The sequence below is a fragment of the Ochlerotatus camptorhynchus genome, unplaced genomic scaffold, assembly GCF_037179485.1.
Source record: "Ochlerotatus camptorhynchus isolate MF236.1 unplaced genomic scaffold, CSIRO-AGI_Acam_v1.1 ptg000203l, whole genome shotgun sequence".
Taxonomy (NCBI): domain Eukaryota; kingdom Metazoa; phylum Arthropoda; class Insecta; order Diptera; family Culicidae; genus Ochlerotatus; species Ochlerotatus camptorhynchus.
Window position 1 is genome coordinate 1,026,708 of NW_027040693.1, and position 26,237 is coordinate 1,052,944.

Below are 26,237 nucleotides of genomic sequence, written 5' to 3' on the forward strand. Positions count from 1 at the left end.
GCCTACATAATATTTTTCTAGTAGTAAGCTTGTATTAGGTAGGTTTCAATCCCACTCATAATCATTAGTAATTATTACATCATTTGGTTTATCTGCCTTTCGAACCACTGCGTACTCCCCACTTTACTCTAATATAAACGACGGCAGGATACAGTGAGCTGGGCAGGTAACACGGATGCTGGAAAACCGATAAACGCCATAATCAGTACAGAGCCCGGATGAGTTCATTGAAATCGGGGCAGACCTGGCACACTTTTTGAAGTTGATGAGGTCGATCCTTTAGCGAATCAAGTGGAATAGAATTCTTCGTTTGGCGTAGATTTAACGGATAGTATAACCCGTCAAACCTGTGTCATCGCGTAAGTAAACAATAATTATCTGTAGGTATTTCCATTAAAAGAACAAAAAAAAAATGCTTTATTCCAAAAAGTTAAACGATACAAACTAAACAAAACACGTTTATAGCAATAGTTTGAGGCAGCCTTAGAAGCTGGCAACTCAGTGCTTCGATTTTTTCTCCCTTAGATGGGCATTCTTCCCGAAGATGGCCTGTTTCTTGAAATTGATCACACTCTCGTCCACCGTGGCCAGATCGATCCGATGCGCTTTCGACGTACCACCAGCCTGATGTTCCTTTTTCTTGCCTCCAAGAGTCTTTACCATGAAGTCAGTTGAACAATGGCCACCTCCGTTGACGTTCAGCGGAACGAAATCACTTTCGACGCTTCGCGTTGCCTTGGATTTCTTCGACTTTGCTTCGGATAGCTCCTCAACTGCGAATGTTCCCGAGCGAGTCCAGATGGGAAGCGGCAGACCCTTGGCCGGTTCCTTCACGTCCTCCGGACGAATGCGGTTTGAATTCGAATAGGTCTTATTTTTCTTAGCCAAGACGGCTTGCTGTTGTAATGCTTCCTGTCCAGCAGGCAGTACATTGGACACTTTGAAACCGATCGTCTTGGGAGTGACAGGTTCCTCTTTGAAACCATGGTTGCGTTTGAGCAGCTTGTGATCTGGAGTTAACGGTTCTTCGTGGAAACCTAGCTCCAATCGGCTGAGAGCTTTCAACTTGCGTGGGGGCGTAGACTCCGCTACCGTGACGGGGTTAGAATCATTTTGGGAGAGTTTCTGTTTTTTAACCACCTTGGTCACCGGTTCCATGAGGGACTTCTTCAGTGTGGCAAGTTCGTCGTCGTTGGTCGAAACGACGGATTTGAGAGGAGCAAAGAGTAAGTCCAGCTTTTTCTTCTTTTCTAAGGATTCGCTTAACTCATTCGCTGATGATTTGTCCTTCTTTTTCACTAGCTTGGTAGGTTTCTCAGACACAACTTCTTTGCTCTTATCTTCGTTAAACTTTTCACTTGGTGCTGGTTTGGAAGCAGAAGCACTCGTAGACTCCGGCTCGTTCGAAGAAGTTTTGCCATGCTTGGTAGGTTTATCAGGAGAAACCTCTTTATCAGCAGCACGTTTTTTCTTATCTTCCTTATGGTTTTCATCTGATGCTGGCGCTGATTCGGAAGGAGTTTGGGCTTGTTTGTCCTTCTTCGATTTGGTATCCACTTTGGTCTTTAGCGCTACCTGCACCTCCTGCGCGGCGGATGGTTGCTGATTTTTCTCCTTCAGCTGCTTACTTTTCGGCTTCCTCTTGTCCGCTTGTTCTTTCTTCAGTTCCTCGATCTGGGCACTGTACATTGCAAATGCGGAAATGTCTCGCTTTACCACCGGTTTCGGCTCTTCCTCGACGGCTGCCTTTTGCATTTTCTTCGCTTTCTTATCCTTCTTGGTCTTCTTTTCGAACTTCGCACCGATTCCTTCATTCTTTTCCCCCTCTTCCTGTTGATTCTCCTTGTTCAGCTGCTGGTGCAGTTTGGCCACTTTTTTGGCCTTTTTGCGCTCTCGCTTAGCCTCCAGGATAGCCATCTTGCGCTGCAGGGCTTTGGCCACCTGTTCTTCTTTCGTTTCGCCTAGCTCCTCGAGCAGATAGTTGACTGGCTTCTTCTTCTTCTTTTTCTTCTTCTTCTGCTGTTCCGTGGATTCATTCGCCTCGGTGGCTTCTTCTTGCTGTTCCTCTTCCCGCTGGCGGCGTTTTTCGTCCTGTGCAATAAATGTAAACGGAAATTGGGGTTAGTCAATTGAGGTTAAAAAGGCAGGCTGACATAAGGGTGGAACTGCTGGTGTCTAGAGGTAATAATGTTTATTTATTTTTTCTCAAAGATCATTTTATTACCTAACGGGTGTTCAATAAAAAATGAGATTTTTTTTCAGTCATATAGTTAATAAAAAATTATTTTTTTTTTCAACGAATTCAGTATTTTTTATTAAAAACATAATGTTTATTCTTCAAAAAAAAAACGTCAATGAATATTGGAGAAGGGGCCCTGGTCAGCCGTACGACGCAACTTAGTCGCGATGCTCTCACAAGAGCGCTGGACGGTATTGGAATCATTCTCATTTTTTATTGAACACCCGTTAAAACTTTTTCTCAGATGTCAGGTTGATCAAATAAACCGTTTTCAAGTTGTTTTTTTTTTCAAGAGTTTGGGCTCTCGGTTGGGCTCTCCATAACTACACAACACTGACAGACGATTCGAGCTATGGTGCTCACTAGGTCACTGTAGCTTTTCAGCTCGTACTGTGATTACATAATTTGTTTTCAAAACTTGACCCATGAAGTGTATTGTTTCAAGATAGGTTTGGAAAAAATGCTGTGACGTGAGTGCTTATGAACGAGACAAAAGATACATCCGCTTAGTAAACCGATTAAATCAATATTGAATTATGAATCCCGTAAGCTCCGTAGACCACGGGGGCTGTCCATAAACTACGTAGACAGTTTAGGGGGGGGGGGGGGGGTTGAGAACTATCTACGGCCCATACAAATTTTAAAAATTTTGTATGGACAATTGTCTACGCAGGGGGAGGGGGGGGGTCAAGTATCCCAAAAAACTGTCTACGTAGTTTATGAACAGGCCCACGTTAAATTCGCACTTGGATAAAATAGAATAAACGTATTAACGAGCCAAAGGATACGTCCGCGTAGTACTGCTTCGATTCAGGCTTGCTTCCACTCACTTGCTATAAAAAGTGATTTTCTGAATTTTGAATTCATTAGTTGTTATTATGATATTTTGTACTTGTTAGATACAAGAAAAAGTTTTTTTTTTCCGTCGATCTTGTTTTCCGTGCTGAGCACCAATGCTACCGACGTGCCAGGAAGGCAGCTTCCACACCTGGACCCTACCTATCGACCCATCATCTCATAAACCGGGGACCAACGGCTTTACTTCCCATCCGAAGGAAGGCGTGATCAGAGATGTTATGCCTCAGAACATCCCGGCGGCGCCGACTGGGATTGAACCCAGGCCTGTTGGGGTGAGAGGTAATCACGCTTACCACTACACCACCGGCGCCGTTAAAGAAAAAGTTGAAAGGCAAGTGTTTGACACATAAAACCTGTCAAATTCGCTTTGAGATAGTCACAATCAGCGATTTTACGACTCGCGAGCGCTCACTCTGAGTGAACGCTCACGAATCATAAAATCGCTGATTCATTATAACGTCTGATGATTTCAAAATTCAGAAAATCATTTTTTTTATAGCATGTGAGTGGAAGCAACCCTGCTTCGATTGAATCAGTTGTTTAAGTATAAAATATCTAAACTAAGTGAGTTCTGAAAACCGGGTGATTTCCGAACGCCGCACGAGACAGCAGAAAAAACAGTTTGCTCCCTAAATGAATCTAAGATCTAAGATTGGGCCCATCGCTAAAAATCTGCTATTTATCAATTTTATCTAGATGAACGTGTGTCAAAATTAAATAAGAGTTACTTGTTGCCTATCCCGCTAGTACCACACACAAACCCAAAGTTAGTGCCTTTATATAAACGTGGTGCGACATGACTATCGAATAAAATATATACAGGTGTGATACTGTTACTAGCGGCAAGGACTTTGGTTCTTAAGAGACGGAAGGCTCACTTCCGCATTGTCCCAGCTCGACGACCTCCGCTAAAGCCTGCATGATCTAACCCACGCCTACGCGTGCTAAAACGTCAACGCTCTGCCGCCCTCCGAAAGTATTGTAACTCTCGCTCGCCGTACTACAAACGACTGTTCAATTTTGCGAGTCGTAGTTATTGAAATTACAATCGTTTTCTCTATAATCGACACGTGAGACGCACGGAAGCGAACCTTCGCACGAATCCGAAAAGTTTTTGGTCGTTTGTCAACTCAAAACGGAAGGAATCCGGATTGCCTTGTTCCATGTTTCTCGGGAATGACTCGGCTAATAGTGAAAGAGAAAAATGCGACTTGTTTGCTCGTCATTTCAAGCAAGTGTTCAACGATTTCTCCGCTTCGCCAACACAAGTGCTGGATGCTGCTGTTGGGATGCCACGTGATGTGTTTAGTTTCGTTATTCCGCGCATTTCAGAAGACATGGTGATAGCCGCAACACGCAAACTGAAGCTCTCGTTCGCCTCCGGACCTGACGGCATTCCGTCATCAGTTCTAAAACGTTGTGTAACCAATATCTGCCTTCCACTTGCGAGGCTATTCAATCTCTCGGCACAGCAATGTGAGTTCCCCTGCCGCTGGAAACTTTCTTATCTGTTCCCAGTGCACAAAAAAGGAGATAAACGGAATGTCATAAATTATCGTAAAATCACCTCCCTGTGTGCCTGCTCAAAACTGTTCGAGATTATCATAAATGGTGCTCTGTTCGCACGCTGCAAAAATTATATCGATACAGAACAACACGGTTTCTACCCGAAGCGCTCCGTGTCCACGAACCTGGTGCAGTTCACTTCTAACTGTCTGTGATGCATGGATTCAGGATGGCAAGTCGATACGGCGTATATGGATCTAAAAGCTGCATTTGACACGGTGGACCATAATATCTTGCTGGCCAAGCTGGAGATACTTGGCATCTCAACTGCTGTGGATTGGTTCAGATCTTACTTGGTGAATCGCTATGTACATGTCAAGATTGGCGCGTCGGAATCGGATGTTTTCTCAAACAACTCGGGAGTCCCGCAAGGCAGTAACCTAGGACCGCTACTATTTTCGATCTTTTTAAACGATGTCGCCTTGCTGATACCATTAGGATGCCGCGTTTTCTATGCAGACGATACGAAAATCTACAAAATTATTAAAAGCCTCTCGGACTGCTGGGATCTCCAGAATATGTTAGGTATTTTTGCTGACTGGTGCTCAAGAAATTTGATGAGTCTAAGCATAGAAAAATGTAACATTATTTCATATCACCGAAAAATTGAACCAATCATGTTTGACTATGTTCTCTACGGACGCTGTCTTGCTTGTGTAGAGCACATAAAGGATCTCGGCGTTACCTTGGACTGCAGACTCACTTTCAGAATCCACTACACTGACATCATCTCCAGAGCTAATCGACAATTGGGCTTTATTTTCAAAATTGCCGACGAGTTTCGTGACCCGCTATGTCTCAGGTCACTTTACTGCTCGCTTGTGCGATCCTTATTGGAGTCAAGTTCAGTTGTTTGGTGCCCTTTCCATGCTAGCTGGATCACTAGAATTGAATCCGTTCAACGCAAGTTTGTGAGATATGCTCTTCGTTTCCTCAACTGGCGTGACCCAACGAACTTGCCACCGTACGAGGAGCGTTGCCGTCTCCTGGGAATCGAGCCATTAGAGGTGAGACGGACGGTCGCTCAAGCTATGTTCGCTGGAAAGCTGCTTACAGGTGACATTGACTGCCCAACACTGCTGTCACAGCTAAATATGTATGCCCCTGAGAGGTCTCTTCGTCAACGCGACTTTCTGTTTTTGGAACCACGGAGCCGGAATTATACACAACACGAGCCAATTCGAGCAATCAGCCGGCAATTCAACGACTTTTTTTATATGTTCGACTTCAATGTATCAGCTGACGTGTTTCGTCATGGCCTTTTCCGTACCGTTGACCGTAACTATTTAGTTTAAGTTTTATTCATTTAGACAGTATTAGAGATGAACTAGCCTAAGGCTAAAAATCTCTTAAATAAAGAATTAAAAAAAAAAAAAATTTAGACAGTATTTGTCAGTTGAATTTTTCAATAAACAATAATCCACAACTCCCGCCCATGACGGCAGATGCCGACCATAAACCCAAAGTCAAGGTGCCAAAACTAGCCATGGGAAGGGCAGTCTGTTTACTCTAGTTACTGTAACAAAAATAAAATATCAGTACACCTATAAAAATCTTCATTAAAATACCTTCAAAATGACGTGCCAAAATCAAAAATAGCTTGTTTGGTTGTAAAGTAAAGATAATTTTTACAAATCTCGATAATGCAGGGTTGTAGCCGAGACGGATCTTCAGAGCAAACCAAAATTAGCGTTTTGGCAAAGTTTGCTTCAAATCGGTGATATCGACCACAGGTGCTGGAATGACTCATATGTATACTTGCGCCACGTGGTGAGAAAATTCGGAACTAATGTCCATTAACGAAAATATCTTGACTTCCTGAACAGATCTGTCAAAATAAAATTTTCGTGATATCGACACTGAGCATTCATAAGAACCAATGTCGAAAACATAAATAATGGCTTCTTTCGTAAATGTTTCGTACGTCAAAGTCAACCCAAGTAAGCCACTAATTTTTATCGGATAGGAGGACTCTTTCTCTACACAATCATATGGTGTTGGTTTTCTTGAGTGAGTTTTCATTTTCGTGAAATTCACGCAAAAAGTAATTGTTTCCGTTTGCAGCATTGGCCCTTTCGAAAATTGACGTTGACGGTGACTCTGCAACTCTTTACTCCTGGTAAAATCCCATAAGCATCTTACAATCTATGCATGAAATCTAGCGGACTTTGTCTTATCTGTTCACAAAGTTTCACGCACAGCTTATGGTATTTTACGATAGGCGTGAAGAGTTACAGAGTGACCGAAGAGGCGAATTGTCAATACGCCTTTTTAATGCACCACCAACGTAGAGTGCGCCACGCGAGTTCGAGAAGAAACGTCAACCAAACCGTTTGTTTTCATCAGAATAAGTATTTTCCCCAACGCAAATAACAGCATTTTTCATTCAAAATCTTGCCAATTTCCATCCGTAATTGTCTTATTGTACGATTTTCCATAAATCTGAACTGATTTGCACCTTAACTATCCACACACAAGAAATCCGGAAGATCATAACCACTAAGGCATTTTTCTAATTTTTCATTTTTCTCAACAAAAATATTCCTGAACACCAGCAGGATCTTTTCCAAAACGTTACAGAATTAAATTTTTCAACTGTAGATTAAGTTTATCTCAGATGAATCAATTTAACAGGAAAAGTAAAAAAGTGTTCCGCTTCCTATGTCTCGAGGCAAAAATTTATGCTCATAACACTCTTTTTGACGTTCTCCTATTCACCACCAGAGGTTGAATCGATCGTTTAGTTTCTATTAAAAAGGCCTATAGTCACGGTAATGCGTGATGTAAACAGGTGAGGCCCAGATAATTTGTCGTCTATTTTGTTCCTCCGCTGTTTAAATACTTGACGTGTGGGCATTCTTTTTCGACTAGCTCGACAGGGGAAATTGCAAAGAATTTTTTAACTAGTATTTTCAAGTCGGTCAGAAACCAATCAAGAGCGTTGTTCTTCAGTAATATCAACAATCAATAGGAAACTAACGATTTTAAATTGGCTCACTACTTGACTAGCCTATTGGTCCCAAGCAAACGATTAACGTATCCCATTCTAGTAGGAATTCTAGTACTACACTATGTTTGTTTTGATTCGCTATGAAAGTTTGACAGATAAAATGAGGGGTTAGTGGATTTTCCTATGTTTCGAGGGGTGAATCGATTAGCTTGGGACCGAAGATAGTACCAGAGCTGAGCCAAAAAGTTGAGCACGTTTCTTCGGGACCTACTAGTCTTAAAGTTACCTCTATGCTAAAAGCGTGCTAGTGGCGTGCGAGGGGCGTACCAATTAAGTTTTCGTCAGCCTTTAAACATGGCAGCTGGTTCGAAGTCCGTTGTATTCATGGCTGATAGTGCTGTTTCCAAGCGGGAGAACAGCAGGAAGATAACTTTCAAGCTTGAATCTGGATCAAGTGATCAGCTGGTGAATACGAAGAACCTTTTCGTTTGGCCCGGAACTCCGAGACAATTTGATGTCTCTTAAGAAGTTAACGAAGGCTGGAGTTGAAACAAGTTTCAACAAGCGAGTGGCAAGGAAACCTATACGAGCTGGAATTCGATGTTAGACTGTGTGAGGTCAACATGTGCGACTCCCAGGAGATTAACCTATGGCATCGACGGCTCGGCCACCTCAGTGAAAGTGGCAGGGGACCGATGATACGAGAGGATCTTGCGCTAATGCATGTGTTCAATGAAAACAGTGCCGTGTACATTCTGGCGTGTGTGGTCCTATTGAGCCAGCGACGTGGGACGGATATCGCTACTTTGTTACATATTTTTCCTCTGTTCGGGACCTAACACTACTGCGACCAGTAAATTGATCTATTGTAGTATATCCCGTGTCCTTAGTTTAGTGCATGTCGTATTACTCCATCACTATTGAGAAATGATGAAATATTATTCGATTTTTTTTACAGTTGCCACTCTTGCATTTATCGCAAGGATCCGACTCTAATTGAAAGGTCCCGCTATTTATACCCTTCGGAGTGTTGAAACACCCTCCAAAGGTGCGCCCCTTTGTCAGTCAAAATTGGTTTCCTTTAGCAACAAAATTAAGGTATGACACCGATAACGACCATGCATCAGAACCCTAGTCTTAACCACTTCAAACTAGGGAACAACGAATAGAAGATTAGGAATCACATAGATGAAGACAACTAACTCCTTGTTTCAAGATCATCCTCGGTAGACAAAGACGAGTCTTGTCACTATCAACAAGGCATAAAAAGTAACAAGGACTAAGATGTGTTCCTTCGATTACTGAACAATCCTGTTCCCCTAGTTTGAAGTAGTCAGGACTAGGAATCGGTGGTAGATCTTACATCCCGTAACGTACCACGAAAAGGTGATCTACCCACGTTACGGGGCTTGTTACATATATTGATGACTACTCCCACTTTGCGATGGCGTTTCTCATAAAGAAGAAGTTAGAGGTGTTTGGGACATTTAAGGAATATGAAGCTTTAACAGCAGCGATGTTCGGGTGGACGATTGACCAAGCCCGCGAATACTTGGTCAATCGTCCACCCGAACAGCCTAATCTGGAGAAGCTGAAAGTATTTGGTTGCAAAGCATTTGCTTGAATTCCCGCTTAGCAACGCAACAATTTGGACCTACGTAAAATTGTGATTGCTCGTGACGTTAAGTTCAATGAAGCCAGCTTCCCATATGCAGATAATCTCATGACTCAAAACATGGAGGAACTGATAGTTCCGGTAACGTTCGAGCAAGAGCGGGAAGCAGTAATGAAAGTGATGTTTCGGAGACTTCAAATTCGGAATTCCAGATCACTGATGACGAATCGGAAGAAGAAGAATTTATGAAGCTACACACTGCGCTACCATCGCAACAAAAACGGAACGAACAGCGACCAGGAGCACCGATTCCCGGTTAAGCTTCTTGACAATCTTACCGGTTACGAAGCGAATGCTGTTGGTTCTACTTCCCTCTCAGATGTTCCTGAAAACTATAGTCAAATCGAAGGTCGTGATGATCGGGAGCTCTGGTATAAGGCGGTACAAGACGAAGTGGAATCTATGGCCAGGAATGAAGTGTGGAAGCTGACCATCAGTCCCAATGATGCCAGGCTACTGAAAACGAAATGGATATTCTGTTTGAAGGATGATGAAAATGGACTACACAATGCCCGGCTGGTGGTGAAAGGCTTCCTGCCGCGTCCCGGAATCGATTTTGAAGAAACATATGCTCCTGTGGCGAGGCTGCCTACGGTACGGTTGGTTCTAGCAGTAGCTGTGCATCAAGGATTTCATATACATCAGATGGATGTGAAGACCGCCTTTTTTCACGGAAGAACTGTACATGGTAGTACCCGGTGGAATGAAAAAAGGAAGCGAATACTGTCTGCAAGTTATGAAAATCGATACATGGACTCTAGCAATCCCCATGGTGTTGAAACGAGCGCCTCAACGGCGTATTGTTGAAGCGAGATTACTGCCTCTACGTGTCAATCAAGAAATCCGACGAGGTTTATCTGGTGCTGTACGTGCACGATCTCTTTATTGTCGGAAGGAACTTGGAAATCATTCTTAAATTGAAACGACGACTGGCATTGGAATTTGAAATGTCCGACTGCGGTGAAGCTGAGCTTTTCTTGGGAATGAGACACAAAACTGACATCTGCCGCCGTATTCGCGGAAAATATTTATCCTAGCCACGAACACGCGTACAAAAATTATGAGTTGGTTCGTGTCTAATCTAATTCGGACAAATTATTTTTATCTAGATGAAACATTTCTATGGTTTTGGCAGATGGGATCGCTGCACATTTGAATCGGCCGTTATGAATTCTCGATCGAGAGTTAAGTTTAAGTTTCATGTCGGTTTGTCGGTGCTCAAACTATCCCAGACGGTCAACGTGAACAAAATATTGAGCCGGTTCCGGATGATGAGTACGATGCTTCGAATAGATGGAAAAGGCACTTCAACTGATATGCCTTCAAGTTACAGCACGTCTTGCATTTCCAATGTTGCTTATTTCAATCCTGAACATCACGGTCTGCAGTCCACCGATGACGGCTTCCTTTATAACACCGATTTTGAACATACTGCACCGAATCGTAGCTGCCACGTTTCTGAAACTGTCAGCCCAGAACGCATTGCCTACCGCCCCATGGAAGCCCCTAAGCCTCTCAACGCAGTCGTGCGTACTGATTCCTGCCATCGTAGTCGTTCTGGCCCTGTGGTTGAGAACGGTGAAGGGGTATGCGTTTATTGAAACCAATTCCTCGCCTGATCAGCCTCCACGTTTCAGCGCAACGTCTTCTTCACCACCGACTGAACCTTGCCTTTCCGATTGCCAACCTATGTTATCCGATGGACTTGTGGTGTATTATCAAAATGTTCGTGGCTTGCGAACTAAAATTGACGACTTATTCTTGATTGCTGTTGAGTCCAACTACGATGCAATAGTTCTTACCGAGACCTGGCTAGATGATCGAATTCACTCAGCACAATTATTTGGCAGTAGGTTCTCAGTTTTTCGTAATGACCGTAACCGGATGAACAGTGCCAAATCACGCGGTAGTGGCGTCTTGATTGCGGTTTCCAAACGACTGAACTGTTCCCTCGATCCTGCTCCGGTTAGTACTTCTCTTGAGCAGTTATGGGTGAAGATTACGACGTCACACAACATGATAAGCATCGGGCGTTATGTACCTTCCTCCTGACCGTAAATCTAATTTGAGCTGCGTTGAGAACCATATCAGTTCCATTGGTGCTGTATTGTCCCGATTGAATCACAACGATCTAGCTCAGCTATTTGGCGACTATAACCAGTCTGGGCTTGTTTGGAATATTTCCGCGAATGATCATCCAACCATTGACATTCTTCGGTCGTACATGCCTGCTTCCTGCTGTGCTCTTTTGGGTGGTTTTAGCCTGCATGGTTTAATGCAAATTAATTCTGTACCAAACAGAAAATCTCGGCTGCATGATCTTATGTTGGTGAATGAAGCCGCCGCACTAGAGTGCAGTGTCGCTGAGGCATCCGAGCCTCTGATACATCTAGACGCCGATCATCCAGCGTTGGAAGCATTCATCAATCGATCAGTTCCTGTTCTCTATGAAAACATCGTTGATGTACAAAGTCTGGACTTTCGTAGAACTGACTACGTCGCATTGAATCACTCATTGGCACAGGTAGATTGGGAGTCGCTTGACTTGTGTTCGTCCATTGATGAAGCCGTTAACTATTTCGACGAAGTTGTTAGCCGATTAATAATGGATGTGTGCCTCTGAGGAGACCTGCTCCAAAACCTGCATGGTCCAATGCTCGATTACAACACTTGAAGCGTGTGAGATCGAAGGCTCTTCGAAAATACAGCCAGTCCCGAAATCCATTCACCAAGCGATTATTTTCGTTAGCAAGTAATTGCTACCGAATGTACAACCGTTTTCTATACAAGAATTACTCAAGACGTATGCAGACCAATCTCCACCGTAATCCTAAGCTATTCTGGACGTTTGTGAAGACAAAAGGAAAGAGGATGGGCTACCGGTTGAGATTCATCTAAGCGATAAAAGAGCCAACGCTTCTTTAGAGAAATGTAACCTCCTGCCTGAGCATTTCAAGAGTGTTTTCAACGATTCAACGGCATCGTTAAGTCAAGTTGCTGAAGGGATGAGAGATACTCCCAGTGACGCGTTCAGCTTTGATATTTTCACGGTCACCTTGGACCTCGTCGACTCTGCCATCCAGAAGCTGAAATTCTGGAACGCTGCTGGGCCTGACGGCATTCCATCGTCCATACTCAAAAGATGCTCAACAGAGCTTTCCTCTCCGCTTTCAAAGCTGTTCAATATTTCGTTACAACAAGGTGTATTTACCTCTCGTTGGAAATCTTCGTTCATGTTCCCGATTTTCAAGAAAGGAGACAAACAAAATGTGGAGAATTACCGAGGAATTACTTCACTTTGTGCCTGCTCGAAAGTATTCGAGATAATCATCAACGACGCTTTATTTGCCAGCTGTAGAAACTACATTTCTCCTGACCAATATGGTTTCCACCCCAAACGTTCGGTCTCAACAAACCTCGCTCCTTTCATTTCCCTATACCTACGGAATATGGAGGCAGGGGCACAGATGGACGTCGTATATACGGATCTCAAGACTGCTTTCGACCGGGTTGATCATGCCATTCTAATTGCCAAACTCAAGAAGCTTGGTGTTTCTCATGGACTCACTCGTTGGTTTGAATCGTATCTTACCAATCGAGAGCTTTGTGTGAAAATCGGGTCAGATCAATCGGATTATTTCTCAAACAAGTCAGGCGTTCCTCAAGGCAGCAATTTGGGACCGCTGCTATTCTCCATATTCATTAACGAAATCGGTTTGATACTTCCAACTGGCTGCCGGTCATTCTATGCAGACGATGTCAAGATGTACGTGGTTGTGCGATGCTTCACTGACTTCCTGCGGTTGCAGCACCTGATCGATAGTTTCGAAGAGTGCTGCTCTAGGAATTTTCTCACGTTGAGTGTTCAAAAATGCAATATCATCACTTTCCATCGCAAGCTAAAACCTATTGCATTCAATTATACGATCGATAACCAACCTCTGCAGCGTGTGGACAACGTTCGTGATCTAGGAATTACACTTGATTCTGCTTTGACATTTAAGCTACATTACACAGATATCATAGTCAAAGCTGACAGGCAACTCGGATTCATCTTTAAGATCTCTAATGAGTTTCGGGATACTACCTGCCTGACAGCTCTATATTGTTCTCTAGTGCGATCGACCTTGGAATTTGGTGTAGTAGTATGGTGTCCGTATGAAACAGTTTGGATAGCGAGGATCGAGTCTGTTCAGAGGATAAATAAAACTGAACCATTAAGGAAAGAGGACTGCAGAGCCGTATCGGGTACTGTTTGGAAGCCTGTTAGGCCAAATCTGAGCTTCCCAATTAGTTACCTGGGAAGATTTCAACAAAACCCGACAACGGATAACCATTGGCAATCACTCAAACGTATCGTCCGGTACCTGAAGGACATCACTAGCATTGGACTGCTATTCCAGAAAACTGAATCATTGGAACTGCTTGTGGGATTTGTCGATTCAGACTGGGCATCGGATTTGGTTGACCGTAAGTCAATCATTGGCTACATTTTTAACTGAGTGGTGTTCAGGAGGACCTGAAGCAGAAGGAGAAGAGCGATCAAGCACCAATATTTGAAGATAACAGAGGTTGCATCAGGATGGCAAAGAATGCTGAATCGAAGCGGGTAAATCACATTGATGTCCGACATCATTTCATTAGAGATCACGTGGCAGCTGGAACCATTGAGATAAAGGCGATTTCCACAATTGACCAAGAAGCTGATTTATTCTCCAAAGCGTTAGACAAGAAGCGTTTCCAATATCTTCGAGCAAGAATTGACCTCATTGATTGAGAGGGGGTGTTGAGAAACGAAGCAATCATTCGATGAAGCCAGCTATTATAGTAGCCTATCACATGCACAGCCAGTCATCAACTATACAACTTGTAGAAGTTCTACGACATTATTTGAAATTCTACTAAGTTCACTGAGCTTCTACAAAGCTTGCCTGCAAAGTTTTCGAAAGTTCTACGATGTTTCTTGAAAATCTATGAATATTCTTGAAATCTACCACGTTCCCTTTACTTTGAAGAAGTTCAAGCTTCTACGAAGTTCTCTTAACTTTTACGAATTGCTCTTGACCCCCTAAGAAGGTCCCTGAATATCTGGGAATACTCAGTTTCATAAACCTGAAATATTGCGCTTCTTCGCCCACCTACATACAAATTTTAAAGGTAGCGGTTAAGACATGTGAACACATCTCGTCGATCTCGTTTAAGATCCTCGGGCTGAACAACTCCCCCTTCATGTCAGAGAAAACAGGATAATTTGTAGCGATGTCTCTGGCTCTTCTACATTACCCTTATGGAATGTGATGAGGGCATTGTTAATACCCAGGGGGAGGGAATATGATGCACCTTCATGCAGAAAATCAGCGCTCAAGGACATAATTTACCCCCCTCCCACCCTGAACGATAATAAGTAAAGAAATGTAAATCGCAACTCGAATGTGAACCGTGGACATTTCCAATGTAAACTACTCCGTAGTCACTGTAGTGGATATCTTAATGATTTCATAAACTAATGGGACACTACCGATTTGACAAGAGTGTCCCATTAGTTTATTGAATCATTAAGATATCCACAACAGTTACCCTCCACACCTTACAACGAATGTATGTTTGCATCCGGAAGTCGAAAATTGAAACCATAAATAAACCATTTGTGACGAGTTGAGCTAACCAACGAGCTAAAAATCTAGCAAATAAAGCTTTAAAAAAACACAATTTTCGACCACTTACCTTTTTCTTCTGCTTGAGCGTCGCACCCTGTTTGCGTTTCTCTTTGTCCGATCGCACGATTTCGTTGCACCGCGCCAGGATGGCCGAAGTGTCGAACTCGCTCAAATCTTTCGGCTTCTTCTTCGCCAGTTGCGCCGGCTTTTTGACGGGACTTTCTTCCGCTACTTCTTCGTACTCGTCAACATCCATCGGTTCAGCCGCATCCAGCGCCGTTCCGTTCTCTTCCGGGATGGCATCCTTCTTCTTCTGCTTCCTGTTCAAAGGGCTTTCGATCTCATTGTCGACCGTAAGCTTACCGGGCAGGGATGCCCGTTTGTCCTTCTTCAAGGCAGCTTCCGGAGGAGACGCTCCCAGCGAGAGGCGTTTGTTCTTTTTGGCCAGAGCCAAAGCGGCCGGATTGGAGACCAGATTGGTGGATTTCGCGGATTCCGACACCTTCTCGCTGTCCAGGACATTGATCGTGTTACGTTTGGTGGCTTTCTTCGCTGATGCGTAGAAATCGGCTGAAATGAGAGCAGGGGCCGGGAGAGATTTTCGGGACTTTGGAGTATCCACTTTGTCAGCTAAAGCGTCGTTCTCCATGGTTTTGGTGGAATGTTTCTCGGCACTGGTAGCCTGCTTTGTTTCAGCGTCCAGAGAATTCTTCGATGGAGTCTTCTTCTGAGTTTTTGGCGTTGCTGGCTCTTCTTGGAGTGCACCTATTGTAGGTGTTTTCTGATTCTGATCATCAGCAGGAGAATTTTTAGCGGGTGTCTTCTTCGGGGTTTTCGAATTTGCAGTTGCTTCCGGTGTACTCTTAGCCGGAGTCTTTTTCGGAGTTTGGGGTAGATCAGCTGAATATGAAGCATTCAAAGAGTTTTTAGCGGGAGTCTTCTTCGGAGTTTTCGAACTTGAAGTTGCTTCCGGTGTACCCTTTGCAGGAGTCTTATTGAGTGATTTGGACCTATCCAAGTCAGCCTTCTTGGGAGTCTTCTTAGGCGATTTACTCTCCGAAGCGTTGGTCTCATCCAAATTGATGACCGATTGCTCTTCATCGCTGGAATCTGCCTGATGGATGATTCGCTTGTGCTTTTTCTTGTCCTTGCTTTTGTTTTCCTCCTTTTCGGAGTCCAAATCGTCACCGCTACCATCCAGCAGGTCAAATTCTTCATCATCTGAAGCGATGAACGAGTCATTCTCCTCCTCTTCGTCGTCTATTTCGGAATCCTTACTGCCAAGGGACTCACCCTCATCCAGCTCGTTGGCATCCATTTCCGCCCGAGTTTCACTATCCAGTGAATCTCCCGACTCGTATCCCTTCACTTCCATTGCTTCATCATCTACAAAGCTGTTCCGCTTCGGAGCATCATCATCTTCCTCTTCCTCCTCCTCCTCCTCCTCCTCTTCGTCATCATCAACCTCAATCTTCTCCAGAATTTTCCTCTTCAGCGATTCGTTCAACTGCTTGGTTTGCTCTTCCTGTCGCTGTTCTTCCTCTTGTTTCCTCACGCTGAATACGTCGATACCCTTATCGTTGCTGGTCCCTTTCACGGCCTGGGTCCACGACTTTGAAGGTGGCGAGTCTGATGTTGCCTTTTCTTCATCTATCTCCAACACTTTCAAGATCGGCGTCGAAAACGTCCCCTCACGTAGATGGGAAAAGTGCGACTTTTGCTTCCCGGTAGGTTTCGGAGTGCCCAAGATTGACATCGACTGATCCACCTGGTTGATGTTCTCGCGTACATCTTCCACGATGCTGGCTAGCGACATGTCGATAGATTTGTCCAACGACTGGTCAACTTTTTTCGGCGTTCCGAACGTCGCTTTCGTGGGAGACGCAATCTTCGGCGTTGCAGCCTTCCGGTTAACTTTCTGTGGCGATTCCAGGACTGTTGCATCGATCACTTCGGGTGTCTGTGTGAAATAACAATGAGAAACAGATGTTAACTATTACTGTCGATATTTTAGAAATACTTCAAAAACTCACCGATAACAACATAGACTTATCAGCTTCCGCAGCACTCTTCTCACTTAGCTTGCGACGCTTCTCACCGGGAGGCACGATCGGTGTCTTAGGATATACGCTCTTATCCAGCTGCTTTGGTGTGCCTTCTTCGAACGTGACATCCTTCAGTTGCCTCTTCACGCTTCCGACCGGAGACACCAGCGTACTTTTCGAACCTTCACTTTTGGTGGGAGTCTTCTCAGCGCTATCGTCCGAAACGGACTGCACCTCTATCGCCGATTCACTGCCTTTGGGTTCTTGAGCTTCCTTTGCGGGGCTCGAAACCTTGGAAGCATCCGCCTCGCCTTCGTCTCCCTTGTTCGATGCCACCGAGGTATTCTTACCGGACGGTGAACTTCTCGGTACCGGCGAGTTGGAAATCGCTCTATTCCGCAGTTTACGAATGTCCAGATCGGAAAGCTCTGCCTCTGCAATCGCAGTACTACTGCTGTTGACTTTGTCTTCCTTTTCGTCATCCTCGGCGATTGTGGGCGGTGCAACGCTGAGTCGAGATTTGGATGCCTTCGGGGTGGTCGCCGGTATGTTTCCATCGTCGGAGGTGGCACTGTTTCGCCGAGTTATACGTCTTGTTGTCGGAGGAAGCGTCTGCGGTGTGAGTGTAGTGTCCTGGGAGGGGCGTCGTCGCGGCGTACGGCGAATTTCACCAATGTTTTCCAATAAGCTAACGTTATCTTCAGTTAGTGAGGCCGCACGAGTACGATGTGGCGGCTTAACCTCGTGTTCCTTAACCTTCTGCAGCGATTTGTTGCCGATGAAGGATGCATCTTTTTTGCCCTTCGTCGTCGAACGGGCAGCTGCTGAATCTTCCTCGACGTCGGATGGGCCAGTGCTTCCTTCCTGAATAGCATCAAGCACGGCTGACTTCTTTGTACTAGTTGTTTGTTTTTTCGGCGTTCCGGGTGTGGATGTCGGTTCCTGGTCCACTGACATGCGTCGGAGTGCACCACGAGTCACTGCAAAAACAGATATTGTGGTTACCGAACACCTTTGGGAACCGCCATTGCGTCACAACACAACTGCGATGCATGTTTTCACCCTAAACTACTCACCTCTACCAGGCGCTTCCTCTTCCTTACTCATTCTGAATCAGACAATTATTACACTTCACAAAAATTAATTTCGTTGGGTCGAACGTAGAAAATAACCGAAAAACACTATCCTCCAACAAATCCACGTTTTTTCCCTGGGCAAAACGGCACGCAATCTCGCGAAAACAATGCGCTCGTCGGGAAATTTGACAAGAGAGAAGTGTGAGTGCATGTGTGCGTGTGTTCGCTAAAGATTCGCCGCTGGAGCGATTTGAATTTTTTATTTTATTCGCCCGTATATGCGGGCGAGAAGAACCGAGCGAAAATCGAGCGAAGAGTGGAAAAGAAATTGTAGTGTTCTGAAATTTGAATGCTTCGCTTGGAGGTATTAGAGCAACCGTACCAATGAGTAAATAAGGCACATTTACCAACCTCTACCATAACGCTACTTGCGTACCGGAGGTTGCTATTCAGGTGGGGGAATTAGCAATCCGCACCTTGGGAAGTAGTGAGTTCATAAATTTAGCAACCCGGTAGCAACGCATCAGACGATTGCTATTTTGAATAACCGTCAAAAGTTTGTTTTGCCGGTGTGGAAAACGGTAACTTAAATTATGACTCTGATAGCAACGACCGGTGTGGAGAGGAGTGATCAAGCCAAAATGGAAACACTGTGCGTAAGTAAAATAGTGCCGCAAATGGCAACGACTGGTACGGTTGCTCTTAGGGATGAACATAAACATTGAAACCGTTTGAAAATATTCCGAGCTCTATAACTATAACTCTTTGGTAAACTTATTTTAATTTTAGCTAAATTTCTACCACAAATTGTTCAATACCGTATAACTTCCTAATTAACTTGTAAGACACATAACCATTTAAACTTTGTAGAATTTTGCATCAGTCGTTTATGCAGTTTAAGCAATTCTAAACATTTTTTTACGTGATGAAAAGTTAAACCATAGGTAAGTTTTACCACTACCTGAACTAAACATCGTATGATTACGTAAATTGCTTTTGCCGCAATTTAAAACTAATTACTAAAAGGAGCAGTTTTAAGTCAGATATATTAAGCAAATGGGGTAATAAATTGTAGATAAATAAATAAAACCCAACTCAATCTCAATTTTATTCTGTTTGAGTAATTAGATTACTTCTCGATTAATTCATGTTAAACAATATATGATGAATAGTAAAAAAAAATATTGTTTTTCAAATACATGATTTTAATACAACTCGTGTTTTTTTTTCAAAATGCGCAACTTAGCTTTTTGATACTAATTATTTGTATATAAAGTTGTAAAATACCTTACCGAAAATGGATTAAAATTGTACATCATCCCAGTTAAATTTTAACTCAAATGGTTTTGAAAGTCTCCCAGAAATCGCGCTTAAAATTTTATTAAAATTAATCTCCATTGAAATTATTCTCTATGCTCCTTAAGTTTTATCATAAGAATTTACTATGATTTCTCTTCCGGATTGTATTTCCTTTATTGACAAAATCTCCATGCAATTGTCATCAGAGTTGACAAGACAATTGACACCGTCTTCAACCAGAGGTTTGTATGGAAATTACTATGGTAAAACCAAGATTTTTGTTCCTGTCTATTTAATAATTCACCATATCGGTCTGCTTCAAAAGCTTTCAACTGTACTTGTAGGAATTTTTTCCAGCTACAACTTTGCTGAAGAACACTTTTTGATCGGATCGAAAGTTATCAATGGTTTAATGCGCTGATGTCTTATGATCATGCTCAATCAACTGCTCAGCAGGCAACAGTGGTGTTTCTGGGACGTTGAATAGGACACAAAAATCATGGCTACTATGTCACACGGCAAAATACAGTGTTGCCTACAGAGCAGCTGCTTGATCATGTCATAAGTTTATCAATCTCTTAAATAATTAATAATTTTTTCCTTGTGAGACTTCGCCTCACACTTAACTGTGACTTATTTTCAGAATTACCTTAAAATTAAAATAATGCCCAACGTTGATGAACCTTTAAAATTAAAGTAGCAAGTTTGGATTTTTTTATTAGAGGGTAAATCAATTGCAGTGATATTTTTAATGCAACATGTTTAAACAATCTGGGAAAATCTGGAACATATTTAAAAATCAGGAAATATACTGTCTGTGTATCTGGCAAGACGACTAAACATCTAGAAAATCCAGATAAATCTGGAATACCGGCAACGCTGGTTGTGAGTCACTTTTACTAATTCGTATGAAAAATTGTCTTAAAGCGTAGGTTATTCAACGCGCATAAGTAACCTACGATTTAAAAAAAAATCTCCATACGAATCGGTAAAAGAGACTCATTCTCTGAGTAATATACGAAATTGGATATAGGATAGTCAAGCTCAGTGTGCAATTTGCATCAAATTCTATGTTTTAACTTGGCAGCACGGCCAGAAAGCAGGTTTCTGTATTCAGTGAAGTTATTCGGATGGACAATACCTATCGCACGATTGGCCTCTTGGTTCAGCATTCACTCACCATGCAGCGCTAGAGACATTTGATTCAAAAGGCTTGCTTTAAGCAGTCTACAGGGGCAACCCGGTGTAGTGGTTAACATCCATACCTCTCACGCCAAAGTCACGAGTTCAAATCTTATCGGACTAGTCAAGAATGACCCAAGAGTGTTAAAGTGACTATAATAAAAAAGCAGTCTACATTCACTGAAAACTAATCTTATTCAGAGAGTGAGTCAATTTTACGAAGGTTACTCATGCGCTGAGTGACCAATGCTTTTATAAATGTATCCTTATGAATGAGCAAAAATTACTCACTCTCTGAGTTACCCATGTAACAATTCAAGCTGAACAGTAAGAACAGAAGCTGATTATTGGTTGATTTAAGGTGTACAAAGCTGATTAACAGCAGGCTGAATATATAGTTGATTAGTAGTGCGTGAAGCTGATTGTGTCCCCATAATTCAACCTCAATAAGTTAGCTGATCTACAGATTGAACAAGCCTTATTTTAGCTTAACACTACTCCACAAATCAGCAATGCACTACAAATATTTTGATAGCTTGATTTGTTAAATGTAGTCAGTGTCACTTGTTGCATTTCCGGCATTTTACTTCTTCTAAATTCACTGTCTACCTTTCTAATCCCAAGCAGCGGCAGCAGTAGAGACAAGGTAGAGGAGCTTTTTAGGAATAGCTCTAGGTAGAAGTGGGCTGTGACGACTTCGGAAGCATTAACATTTGTATTTTTGTGTTTTGATTGCTATATTGCACTGAATTTTCAGACAGAATTCCAAAAATATAACTCAATTATGCCCACATTGTGTTAACTACACTTGAAAATGAGATGAATGTTTTACTGTCACCAGTTGTTGTTTAAAATACTGCATTGCTGTATAATACTCTTCCGGTTGCTGTTATTCAACTTAAATTTGACGTGTTTCAAGTTAATGATCATACCTTTTGCCACACATATGCTTAAGTGGTCCAGTAGGTATGATTTTATGCCTGTGAATCAGCGACTGCCGGTTCGAATCCCGAAATGCAAAGGTAATTTTTATGCTTCTAATAACAATAGAAATATGTAAATCCAATTAGTTAGTCAGTACCTTGTTGCAGTCCCATGAAAGTATATAAGATATTAAGCGGTCATCAATTATTCAAAACTAGAAGGCTAAACAAGGGCTGGAAAAGGCTGTTATTATTTAATGCCTTAGAAAGCTTATAAAATTTATATAACTATTAAGCTTTTGGCTGATTAAAATCACCAGATCTATATGTTTAAGCTAAAGCTGAACAATGGTTAACGTGGTTTATGTACAACAATTATTCAAACTAAGGCTGAATTAAAATCGATTGAACAACACTTGTTAAGCATCAAATTGTTACCTGGGTAGTTTCGTTTTCTGTGTTTTGACTAGATAGGAGATTGCTATCTCTAGTAATGTTATTCAGATTGATAAGACCTATTGTATACTGGGCACAGGGTGACCAGTGAACCGGGAAATCGAAAAAAGCCGGAAATTATAAATCACTGCACAGATAAAAATTCTGAATTTTAATTGTGATGTTAACATTCATTCACGTAAACTTGTATTTAATTTCACGCAACCGAGCAACTTGTAAACAATGTTGTTTACAAAGATGGGCTTTTGTATACAATATTTGCTACATTGTATGAAATGTATCAGAACTTTACATGATATATAATGTTAACGTATATGATATGTGACGCTCCATTTATGTGCATTATATTGAACAGAAATTTACACTACTTTTTCGAACTGTGCGGGCAAAGTTCGTGAATTAGGATGATGAACCCGGAAAAAATATACTTCGTCCTCTCTTTGGAAAATAATAATCTTTGCAACTACTAGATTTTCTGGATACAATCACTTTGAATAATTTATTCGATAATTTTGATGAAAATTCCAAAGGAATTTAGCGGAAATTTAAGTATGAATTCTAGAGATGAGATACAAATTCCAGTGGAGTTTTTGGAAATATTTTTATAGAGTTTTGACTACAACGCCAAGTCAATTGTTTAAGTTCAAAGGTTCTGTGTGAAATTACATGACGATTGTAAAGAGGATTACAGGTTTATTTCTAACGAATATTCTAAATAAATTCCGAGAAGAACGGACTCTGCTCCAGAACACTACACTGTCCTTCAGTTCTTCTGCACAGTTCGAAAAAGTAGTGTAAATTTTTGTTCAATATAATGCACATAAATGGAGCGTCACATATCATATACGTTAACATTATGTATCATGTAAAGTTCTGATACATTTCATACAATGTAGCAAATATTGTATACAAAAGCCCATCTTTGTAAACAACATTGTTTACAAGTTGCTCGGTTGCGTGAAATTAAATACAAGTTTACGTGAATTCATAATTTTTATCTGTGTGGTTTAAACGTATCGAAATCAATATTTCTAATTCTAATGCTAATTCTGACTACACGGAAAACAAAACATTTTTCAATATTACTAAAAATCTGTGATTCTCGGAAGGAAAAGTGAAAAATCGGTAGTTTTTTACCTTTCGTCTGTGAATCGGTAAGCATCCTGAAAATCGGTAGGACTATAGATAAATCGGTAACCCTGATGGAACAGGAAACTAATCTCGTAGTTCTACGTCAACAATGTGGTCGTGCTTTCGACAGAACCCTCACCAGCGTTGCCAGATTGTTTTAAAGCTTATCACTAAACACTCTTTATTTTTTTTAAATTTAATTTTTAAAATTATCGTTGTCCTCAAGTGGGGATCAAAATTGTGACCAAGTAGTGTTTTTTTTTCAATTAAATATCATTAAATGAAACGAAAATATGGAAAGTCAGCCACAACAACGACTAAACTATTTTTTTTTTGTTAATTACTTTATTTGTACAGGCTCAATCGAATAAACTTTACAGAGCCAAGTTATCATTTTCTTTATACATTATAAATGTCTTAAATCTAAAATTAAAGGATTGGAACCGATTACTCGCGGTCTTCTCGAGGTTAGTGGATGACAATTGTTTGGATCGGGAGAGGGAAAAGGAGATTTGGAATATGATTTATGATTCAAAAATTTCACTATTTCTAAAATATATACTTAATCCTATCGACGTTATATCAATTCTGTAATTATACAATTATTACCGAAACAAATCTACAAAAAAAAAATACACACACACACATACAAAACAGAAACTAAACACAAGGTTAATCAAACTTACAATCTATGATTAATATTCTTCAAGAAAACATATATGAGTTGCATAAACTCCAGATCGCGTCTAGCCAAAATATCCCGAACTGGAACATTAGGTTGTCTACCTCGAGCCCGAAGGGAATCGTACAACTCGGATCTGACTCCACGGTGCTCAGCACATGACCAAATAATGTGATCTGCGTCCTGGTAACCTTGTCCACATTCACAGAGATTACTGTCCCCCAGCTCAACACGGAACAAGTGAGCGTTTAACGAGTAGTGATTGGACATGAGGCGAGCCATCATACGAATGAAGTTTCGACCCACATCCAACCCCTTGAACCAAGGACACTTCGACACCTTAGGGATGATTGAATATAACCATCGTCCCAAACTCCCTTCACTCCATTTATTTTGCCAGCTGGCGAGGGACTGTTGACGATAAATGAAGAAAAATTCGTCGTAGGCGATTTGTCGATCGTAAATATCGCCTTCCATAGCGCCCACCTTTGCAAGTGAGTCAGCCATCTCATTGCCCGGAATCGAGCAATGAGATGGGACCCATGCAAAGGTGATGACAAAAGATCTTAAAGATAAAGCACTCAAAAGCTCTCGTATTTTCGTGAGAAAATACGAGGAGTGCTTTACCGGCCTCATGGAGCGAATAGCCTCGACAGAACTGAGACTATCCGTAAAAATAAAATAATGATCTGGTGCAAGTGAGGCGATCGTTTCTAGCGTATAATGTATTGCCGCCAGTTCCGCAACATATACGGAACAAGGAGCATGGAGCATTAGAGAGGCGCTATGAAATTCGTTATAAATACCAAAACCAGCGGACGCCTCTATTAGTGATCCATCTGTGAAGAACGATCTTGCGGAATCAACTTGGCCAAACTTTGCAGCGAAAATTGACGGAGCAATCATGGAACGATGATGCTCTGGGATTCCGCGAATCTCTTGCGTCATTGATAAATCAAAATGAACAGAACTGTCGAAGTCGGAGAAGCAAACACGATAGGGATTATGCTGCGAAGGGCTGACATCCTGTGTTATGTACACGTAGTACAATGACATAAAACGAGTTTGAGGGTTTAGCTCAAGAAGCTTCTCAAAGTTTGCAATCACCAGTGGGTTCATAATTTCACAACGGGTGAGGAGCCTGAGGGATAATTCCGAAAACCGATCAGAGAGTGGCAACATGCCCGCTAACACTTCGAGACTCATCGTATGAGTCGAGTGCATGCATCCTAACGCGATACGAAGACAGCGATACTGGATCCGTTCCAGTTTGATGATGTGCGTTTTAGCCGCCGACTGGAAGCAAAAACTACCGTACTCTAAAACCGATAAAATCGTTGTCCGGTACAACGTTAGAAGATCTTGCGGATGGGCTCCCCACCACGTTCCGGTAATTGTTCGGAGAAAATTGATCCTTTGTTGGCATTTCCGCTTCAGATACTCAATGTGGGATCTCCAGGTGCATTTTGAATCGAACCAGACCCCAAGATATTTGAAAGACATGGAATGAGTGATCGGCTTACCCAAAAGTTGAAGCTTCGGTTGTGCTGGGCTATGCTTCCTAGAAAAAACGACCAACTCAGTTTTCTCCGTGGAGAATTCGATACCTAGCTGGATAGCCCAAGTAGACAAATTGTCTAAGGTATCCTGTAAGGGTCCTTGCAGGTCGGCCTCTCTGGGCCCTGTCATAGACACTACTCCGTCATCTGCAAGTTGTCTCAACGTGCAGTTGTCACTTAGACAATTTTCAATTTCTCTGACGTAGAAATTATACAGAAGGGGGCTTAAACATGAGCCCTGGGGGAGACCCATGTAGCTAAATCGTGAAGCTGTAGAGTTTCCATGAGAAAAGCTCATATGTTTCTCTGACAGCAAATTGTACAAAAAGTTATTAATTAATGGAGAAAGGCCACAAGCGTGGAGTTTGTCTGAAAGGACTTCAACCGATACTGAATCAAAAGCCCCCTTAATATCCAAGAAGACAGAAGCCATTTGCTCTTTATTAGCAAAAGCCAACTGAATTTCAGTGGAAAGCAACGCGAGACAGTCGTTCGTTCCCTTGCCCCTACGGAAACCAAATTGAGTATCTGAGAGTAGGTGGTTCAACTCAACCCATTTGTCCAGGCGAAAAAGAATCATTTTCTCCAACAATTTTCGAATACACGATAACATCGCAATGGGACGATACGAATTGTGATCTGACGCGGGTTTTCCAGGCTTTTTAATGGCTATAACTCTCACCCGCCTCCAATCATCCGGAACAATATTAAGCTCCAGGAACTGACCAAACAAGTTCAACATGCGCCTCTTAGCGACGTCTGGGAGGTTCTTCAACAAGTTGAACTTGATTCTATCAGCCCCCGGAGCCGAATTGCCACACGAAAGGAGCGCGAGTGAGAGCTCCAGCATTGAAAAAGGCTGGCTGATCTCGTCTACCGAATTCGTCGTTTCGCGAGGAATCATCTGTGCCGGCACAGAATCAGGACATACTTTTCGCG

At 42.3% G+C, this 26,237-nt stretch overlaps 1 protein-coding gene across 1 annotated transcript; it reads right to left on the reverse strand.

Moving 5' to 3' along the window:
* Nucleotides 1-392: 392 nt before the first annotated feature.
* Nucleotides 393-18,242, reverse strand: LOC135702940 (titin-like). Its single transcript, XM_065223996.1, has 4 exons — nt 18,067-18,242; nt 16,979-17,970; nt 15,013-16,905; nt 393-2,091 (listed from the first exon to the last, which is right to left on the reverse strand). Exons 1-4 carry the CDS (start codon nt 18,095-18,097, stop codon nt 499-501), a joined length of 4,509 nt encoding a protein of 1,502 aa, XP_065080068.1. The 5' UTR covers nt 18,098-18,242; the 3' UTR covers nt 393-498.
* Between the last annotated feature and the right edge of the window lie 7,995 nt (nt 18,243-26,237).

What these genes read in the sequence shown, in the direction of transcription:
- LOC135702940 (XM_065223996.1), bottom strand. Translation starts at nt 18,097, where the DNA reads ATGAGTAAGGAAGAGGAAGCGCCTGGTAGAG. An exon ending in AGAGGAAGCGCCTGGTAGAG is followed by an intron (nt 17,971 to 18,066) that starts GTGAGTAGTTTA and finishes CTGTTTTTGCAG; the next exon opens with TGACTCGTGGTGCACTCCGA. An exon ending in ATAAGTCTATGTTGTTATCG is followed by an intron (nt 16,906 to 16,978) that starts GTGAGTTTTTGA and finishes TATTTCACACAG; the next exon opens with ACACCCGAAGTGATCGATGC.